The following is an 8,739-nucleotide window of genomic DNA, read 5'->3' on the forward strand; positions in this document are numbered from 1 at the left end:
AATAGTGTCTTGCTTGTTGATATTTTTTACTGCACAAAATATACTAGACAACACAGAGACACTGTGAGGCTGCATCCATCGATTTCCTTCTTGTTCCCATTGTGCCCGACTGCCGGCAAGAGAGAGCACCTTAACATAATAATTATTTTTTATTATGAACACAGAAAAACTCTTAACTCTTGTTTTGTTTACTTTTTTTTGTTTGTTTGTTTCTAAATGTCTTGTGTGTTCTGCAAATTGGTGTAATTTGAGTTCATTCTGAAATCTGGAGAAAATCAAAACTTTTTGTGTTATTTCTAAACTATCTCAGAGGTGTTTCAGAGAAGTCATCATTCCTATTGTAGCTGGTCAATTGAACTTCATATAAAACAAAGGTGCTTATGAGCATCACTATAGCTGAAAAGACAACACTGAAAATCAGATCATTTCTATGTTGACCTTCCAGTTTTGTAGGAGTGTGAATATTGTACATGTATAACTACAAAAGTAGAATATTACAAAAATACACATTTATTGTACCAGGAAAAGAATCAAAATAATTTATATTTTTAAGATATTTTCTAAAAGAATGGACTCTTAGACAAATATATTGTGTTAATCTCATAGTTTTGCATTTCAATATACAGTATGTACTGCATTGTTTTGAAGGAGTTGCATTTATTAGACAATATACTATAGTAGATATATTTGTATTGTTTGCTACAGTCTCCCTGTAAATGTCTGTCCCTTTGTCCTTGTGCAATGTGAAGAACCAAAGAAATGTTCTTTCTGGTAATTTATACAGACAATAGTAAGTAAGCATTCCTTTTCTAAACAGCAGACATATTTCAGGGAGCCGTACTTGCTCATTCGGTACAAATATGTAAGCTGGAGAACTCACAGATGAGATGACTGGCATCTGAAGAAGAAAGCTGTTGACAGGGATCAAAAGCACGAAGGGAGATGGAAAATGAAAGATGAAACACACGCACTTTATTTTACATCCGTTTTTTTTTTTTTAAAGCTAATTTGATTATTTACACTCTGTGCATCTTGGCAAGTGGTTCGCTTCCAGAAACTCCAAACATTATGTTCATATAAGTTCGCATGACATCCTTTACAAACATGAAGCCACCTTGCAGCTACAGCTCGCCATTCAGGCACACAAACTGCATGGAGGTACCTTGTGTGACTGTAGGCATCTTTTACTCAATTAAATATCCTGCATCCTGCTTTTCTATGTGCACCTGATTCCAAACATATGACCACACTGGGTGTTAATCATCTGGTGCCCTCATACTCATTCCAACATTAATCATACAAGCATGATTTTTATAACATATCATGCAAGCATGCTAAAAGCATCTATTTTAATAGTAAATCATTCAGCTTAAATAATATAACTATTTACTCTGTATTTTTTTCATTGCTGCAATCAGTACAGACAATATGAGTTAGATATTTATGTGCCTTTGCTTTTAACAAACGCCTGCCCTGCACACGGACAGTCACAGCTCTCTCTCTACTGGAGTCAAAATGACAATTAAACAAACTACAGCAAACAAACACACAGAAAATTGGGTCATCATGCTGTCAGACTGATATGTTAGACAGCCACACCCCTCCCTCTAATCTATTTCTTGTGTACTTACTTAAATGCACCAAACATTTACATGAAAAAGGCCCAATCCACAAAAACAAACAGGTGTAGACTCACTCAGTAGTGTGAGCGGTCACTGTTTCCATGGTGACAGTTTAGATGACTGGATGGCTCACATTTGATGCAAGCAAGTAGCCTAATTTGTAGAGATGGAGTTCTTAAAGGCTCGGATAACATATAGCGAATACACATAGCATTTACATTCTTTTCATGCATTCATTTCCCTTCCTAACCTGTGGCTTCAGTGTGCTGAAACCTCAGTCATTAAAGAAAATTATGTCAGCTGAAAACTGGATTATGGGTCCTTCTACTGCCACATCATCCTTTTATTCTCTTTTTGATTAATTCACTAACACATACAAACACTTCAGCGAGTTACAAAAGGACAGAGCCCGACCGCAACATCAGCCACAAACCCCAGAAACTAAGGTACTGTTGCTATGTGTTTATTCACTACAGCTACCTAACTCCCAAGGAGGGAGTGAGTGTGAAATGTGAATGGAATAGAAACAAGCGGTGCGAGACAGATAGAGCTGTGCAGCATCTGTCAGCCTGATTACAACTGACATCCCTTTTGATGGCTGGAGCACTATATGCTCCTCCATCTCTTGTCCAACTTCAGCACAAATAACTCATAAGACATTTGAGAGCTCTTCCAGCTCTTTTTATGCGCTTTTGAGAGAGTAAAAATTCTTAAGGCAAGACGATGACCATCATATTTTGTCACTGAGAAATACACATAGCCAGATTATGCACACAGAACTCATCTATATCTCTCTTTTGTGCAGAATGACAATGCAAAAATGGCATTTGGGTTGAGGATGCGTTCATTTCTGTGATTCTATAAATATCATCCTGGGCATGCAAAAGGAGGGTCTGGGACAGCAGGAAAGGCTCAGCTACAGTAATGTCTTTGGTCAGATGGTGTCATGGAGCTCTTAGAAACAAACTTTATAACAAAGGAGTCTGGCAGAGGTGGGCTAAGAACACTGTTCAGCTTACAAGACACAAACAGTCACTGGTGTGTGGGATTTGTTGCAGCCCAGCCCTTAACGCTGCATGGTAATGGGATAAAAATGTCAAAACTGACAAATGGTCATACTACTTTTTCTTCTGAAGGGTTTCGAGACCCAAAGACTAGATAGATAGAAAGAGAAGGGGAGAGAGTGAAGAGTGAAGATTCATAAGTCACACAACAATCAGAAATGCAGTAAATACTGACAAATCTTTGGAAATGACCCTCTCTGGACTTGCATCCTAATAAGCCATAGTCTGTTTCAATGGTTACAACTGTTTTTTCTCTGTTGAGTGAATGTTAACAATGTCTTTATTGCTTTTTATTTTTTATTTTTTTTTCTGAACTGCACTTTAATGATTTTCCTGAATTAGATAATCTGCTGTCTAGTCACGATTCAAATAAAAATGTCACCATATAAAAAATACAAACAATGTCCAAAAAGCACAACATATATGATTATGTAACCATTCCTTGAAGCACAATCTGCCACACAAAAGGCTTAAGCCAAACAGACACATAATTTAATTTCCAGAATCTTCCCTCTTCTTCAGGGGAAATAATCACCTCACACAAGAAATGTTTGTTTTGTAAAGTTTCATACTTTGTACCAGTTGACTTTGTAGAATAATATCTTTGTGGTTTTCTGTTGTTCAACGCATGTAGCGCTATTAAACTTTGACACACATAACTTGTAAATATATAATCTAAGAAGCTATAGGAAAATGTATGATGAGCAATTTGGAAGCAATTTTCTCCTTTTACTGACTGATGCTTAATAAAAGACAATAATCCAGTATTGGTCCAATGAGCCTCACTTTATCAGCTGAGATGTGTTTTTATAAGACAAACCACCAAATGTAAACTACAGGAGTGTAATACACAAAAACAAGATGGTGAGACTGTGCAATGTCTTTAGCTAGTGTTTGGTGACGGAGACTGCACAATTTATACAACAGCACCTCCCAGTGTTATGTGTTAAAATTACACACTATGATTGACATTTATGGAAACATCTTATCTTCTTTAAGTAAAAATAGGAAAGCAGTTATAACGGGAAGATGCTCACTTTGCAGTTTGTAATAAAAGTTGACAAATGTAGTTCATAAGGTCTATAGCAGTGGTTCTAAGATGACAAATACTTTTCTGATTAGCAGTTGGGTCTATAAAATGTGAAAAAAAACTGAAAAATGCTACCACAGCCCATGTGACATATTCACATTACTTGTTTTTCTCAAACCCAAAGATAATAATACTTACAATGATATAAAATAGAGAAAAGCAACAAATCCTGACAAGCTTTTTGCATTTTTGTCTTAATTATTCAAATGATTAAACAGTTATTGAGATTGGATACAATTTTGGGGACTGCTTTATCCACTTATCATATTTAGCACAATTTTATTGAACTATTCCCAACTATTCTGATGATCAAATGTGTGGTATTTTGGTCTTTTTAAAATCATAACCATTATCCCTCTTAATCTTAGTAATAAAAGCGAAACTCTCATCAGATAGGGGAGAGTTTCTTTGTGGGGCCCTTGACCTGAGGTGGAATTAGTTGATCAGATCAATATTAATATAGTTAATTCTCTCTCAAAGCAGATTACAGATTCCCATCTGTTCTGTGACATTACATCATACTACATCATAACCAAAGTTTTGAAGAGGATTACATTACAGTCAATGCCAGTCACAACTTCAGGCTTTTCTCAAGACGACACAAACAGTCTTAAAGGCCTTGAGAAGCAACCTCACTGCAATAAAAACTCACCAAAAAAAAACAAAAAGCCTGATTGCTGTGACAAGTTCACTTTAGTGTATTGCAACAACAAAATGAAATGTAACACAGTGGGGGGAAAAGCAATTTTCCAAAATGTATGCTTATGAAAAATTGTACATATTATGGATTTGTGTACACGTGCTAAGCAGTTTATCACCTTAACATTTTACTCTGGTTTGGATAATCCGCCTCACATCATGGATCAGGAATAACTTTCTGTAACAGATGAAAGGAATGTCTACGTAACAAGTGACTAGTTGAGGACAAAAATACTAAACATCAGCTATCATACTTGTGTAAAAGGAGTTAACAGTGGTCAACTGTGGTAGAGGCAGAGATCTTACACACAAGTCAAACAGCGCAAATTTAAAAAGGACAAAAGAGCTGGGTCCACACATTAAAAGAAGTTAACCCTCTCAGCTGACTCACCAACAGCTGTGACTCACTGCATTACTTTGCTTAAAATCGGACTACATTTTACCATATTTACTTAAAAAACATTAAAATGTTTGTTTATATTAAAAACTGTTTAGAAATGATCAATATCTCTGGTTTACAGACTGGGGATGAGAATTGTGAAATGTCACTCAAGAACCACATGTGCTCTTCAGATTCAGTGTTTACAGGACGGGAAGAACAGAAAGAAAAAGTTTGAGAACATAATACAGACTGTTATTGCAGTATGACTGGCACCTTCACATTTCAGGGTGTGGACAAAAAGCCATTCCAATAACAACAATAACTAATGCCAACCTTTGACTGACACTGCAGATACCTGCCCAGTCCTCTGTTCTTTTGTTGAGGTTTCTCCTTGCTATGTTTTGACCTTTTGAAAGGGCACTCGGAAAAGTCTGCAGAAACACAATGATAAGAGGCTGGTCTTGTTTTGCCTCAGAGCTCACTACATAACCTACTGTTTCAAATGATGTTGTTTTAGCCACGATGAGTCACAGCTCAATACTAAAACAGAAGAAAAGAAAACTGGAGGCATTGCATACTTTTGACAATACTGCTCAAATTATAAAGTTTGAGCTTTGAAATGAACCAGAGCAGTGTATGTACTTGCATTTTTTGGTCATGCCTTCAATTGTTAAACTCAAGTGAAAAACAAAGAAATACATACACATGCTGGGAAATAACAGTATATTAGATCTACTATTTGAATCTATAGTTTTGTTCATCTTCATATTAAATACAATACTATGCGTGATGACTTCAACGGTTTGTCCAGTGTGTTACATGTTGTTTTAACACATAGAGACCTGAGTGTTTTCTTAATCCCTGCCTCTCAGCTGCTGGTTATGAAGTTGTATGAATGTGCACGGGTTAGTCACTCATCAGACAAAAAGCCCTTCTATTGGTGGCCACCATCAGTCCGAGCCCTAATCCGACACATGTTATATAAAAGGTCCATCCTATCCCACGTCAGACAGAGAAACAAAGTGAAGCTTGGCGGTCTGCTTGTTTGACTAACATCTCCAGGGAGCAGCAAGATAAGGAGCATCATGATTGTTATAGTGGACCTGTTGCTGATGCTGATCGACCTGATTTACTCCATTGTGGCAGCCGTCATCCAGACTTTCCTCCGGCCAAGGTTGAAGAGCATCGATGGGGAGCTCTGTTTAATCACAGGGGCCGGGGGCGCGCTGGGTCGGCTCTTCGCACTGGAGTTTGCCAAAGAAGGGGCGCCCCTGGTTCTGTGGGACTGCAACCAAACTGCCAACGAGGAGACCGCTAAGCTGGCGCGGGAACACGGTGTCCAGGTGCACACGTACACTGTGGACCTGTCCCGCCGCCAGAGCATCTATGAGACGGCGGAAAGGGTGAGAGCGGAGGTCGGGGATGTCTCTATACTGGTCAACAATGCAGGCGTGGTGGCCGGACGGAGGCTGCTGGACTGTCCTGATGAGCTTTTGGAGAGGACTCTGCTCGTAAACTGTCACGCGCTGTTCTGGGTGAGACTTTGACGCACGCACCTTTTACGCACAAACACTTGTAAAATAGTAAAAGTCCACCTTTGCTTAGAACCAGAGCTAACAGCATCTACCAGTCTGACATGAATTACATAACATCTATTCACTGTGTTCCCTCCTCCTCCCTCCATCCACCCCCACCCCCCATTACATATACACACCACCCTCCTCTGGCCAGTGTTTGCGCACTGATGTGTGAAGGGATCAGAGCAGCCTGTGGCAGCCCAGTCAGTACATCACACAGTATGGAGTTGTTCCAGAGCTTGTTAAAGTTAAATTGAGGTTAAAGGGGGAGGCAACCTTATCCAGTCATCCCCACAATAAAAGGAGCCCACTACTTAAGAAAGCATGTGATTGTGCTGTTGATCCTCTTTTAAAGCCTCAGTCCCATGTTCTAACAATGAATGGGTAAGCTCATAAGCACCGAATATCACGACATCAGTGACAGAAATACAGTGGATGGGCGTTCTCTCTATTTTGGCCTAAGGACTTTCCACACTTTAATGGGTCTTATCTGGCAAAAGAGGGAAAGCTGTCCAAGACCCTGTGAAAATGTGGATAAGTGGGGGAAATGAGCTGTTGGGTCCCTTTTAACCTTAGCTGTCCCCACTATCTGGGTCTGTGCTAGAATATTACACAGTGCCAAATTTAGAATATGTACTATATTATCACAGCAGCAGTTTAGTATGCTATATTTGTAATTTCCACAGTAAAGATATAAACATTATATAAAAGACAAAATGATATGTTTAAATAATAAATTCATTGGTCCATCTTCAAGAAACCAGGAACCTCCTCAGAGTAAGGCCCTTATGTCAGCCTTTATTCCCACACTGTCAAATAACATTAACAATTAATCAAATTAGCACAAACCAATTGCCCAACAGTTAATCCAGTTTTGGGGGGACCCTGGTCGTCTGGAGATCTCATCTTCCCAATAGAGCCACAGGTTCAGGTTCAAGTTGCTGTGAATTGATCTGTAGTAATTAAAATATGGTTTTCTTTGAGAATATTCACCATTTATACACATTTACTGTAAAATGACAATGTGACAGGTGTTAAAGCTCTGTGGAGTCAAGAGGCAATGTGACAAAATATTTAGACAAGGCACTTATTTCAGTTGATGTGCTAAAATGGCATTTATTGCTTCAATGTAATTTATTGGGTGGCTGCTTTGTCACTATGCTAGAATACTTCACCATATTTAGATGCTTGAGCATTTGTGTCCTCATCTGACTTACATCTCAGAAATGCTATTACAGTACAGAAATCTCACTGAGTAATTTGGAATAAGAACATTTTCCCCTAAAAATTCTGTAGGGTACTGTGTAGTAAAAGAGATCTCAGGCTGTCAGATGAATCAGGCCACTTTCACTTTTTCTGTGAAATTACTGTAACATATTTCTAAACCTAACAGATGACAAAGGCCTTCCTGCCACAGATGAAAGAAAAGAACCACGGCCACATTGTAACCATCGCCAGTGCTCTCGGACTATTCAGCACTGCATGTGTAGAAGTAAGATGTGTTATTATTGACTTCTCTTAGCCACAAATGAAACAAGACCTAAGATTACATTATAAATAACAGTACTGCGAACACACTTGAGAGCTCTTAAATTTTGCTCATACTGTTGTATCTTCCTCTCCAGGATTATTGTGCCAGTAAATTTGGGGCTGTTGGTTTCCACGAGTCACTGACTCACGAGCTGCTCGCAGAAGGCCTGGATGGCATCAAAACTACCTTAGTTTGCCCTTATATTGTCGACACAGGGATGTTTGCAGGCTGTGAAATAAGGTGAGATTCACTTACTGATCATTTCTTTTTTTTTGTGACACTAAAAATACTGAATGCTATTTTCTCCACTGTTTGCCATCTATCAGGAAGGAGCTTCGGAGTATAATTCCACCTCTGGAGCCTCTGTACACTGTGCAGCAGTCAATGAAAGCCATTTTAGCAGAGCAGCAAATGATCTGCATTCCTCGTCTAATGTACATCCCCTTTCTGACACGAGCGTAAGTATTGATCAGGTGGTCATTTATCAAATATGATCAGTTTTTAAGCCTAGAGAAGGAATGTCATTACAGATGAGAAATATATTGGTAATTATTTTGTTTTCTACCCTTTTTTCTCCAGATTGCTACCTTGGGAAGCAAATGTTGCAACATATCGCTTCATGGGAGGAGACAAATGCATGCTACCGTTCATCAAGAATATTGAACAAAAATCATCTAACGGCCATGTCAAATCCTCCTAAGACCCCTCTGTCAGTCTGTCTCACAACCTTGTTAAATAATGGACCAATGCAGACACCAAAGTCTCATAAAAATG

At 38.7% G+C, this 8,739-nt stretch overlaps 1 protein-coding gene across 1 annotated transcript; it reads left to right on the forward strand.

The window, feature by feature from the left end:
• The first annotated feature begins 5,942 nt into the window (after window positions 1-5,942).
• On the forward strand, window positions 5,943-8,665 carry LOC128355763 (retinol dehydrogenase 10-B-like). Its single transcript, XM_053316103.1, has 5 exons — window positions 5,943-6,392; window positions 7,828-7,926; window positions 8,060-8,205; window positions 8,292-8,423; window positions 8,545-8,665. The coding sequence occupies exons 1-5, from the start codon at window positions 5,943-5,945 to the stop codon at window positions 8,663-8,665; spliced, it is 948 nt and encodes a 315-aa protein (XP_053172078.1).
• The last annotated feature ends 74 nt before the right edge of the window (window positions 8,666-8,739 follow it).

The sequence above is a fragment of the Scomber japonicus genome, chromosome 3, assembly GCF_027409825.1.
Source record: "Scomber japonicus isolate fScoJap1 chromosome 3, fScoJap1.pri, whole genome shotgun sequence".
Lineage (NCBI taxonomy): Eukaryota > Metazoa > Chordata > Actinopteri > Scombriformes > Scombridae > Scomber > Scomber japonicus.

Coding starts and splice junctions, on each gene's coding strand:
- LOC128355763 (XM_053316103.1), top strand. CDS start 5,943: ATGATTGTTATAGTGGACCTGTTGCTGATGCTGATCGACCTGATTTAC. Junction 7,927..8,059: donor TCAGCACTGCATGTGTAGAA/GTAAGATGTGTT, acceptor CTTCCTCTCCAG/GATTATTGTGCCAGTAAATT. Junction 8,424..8,544: donor ATCCCCTTTCTGACACGAGC/GTAAGTATTGAT, acceptor TTTTTTCTCCAG/ATTGCTACCTTGGGAAGCAA.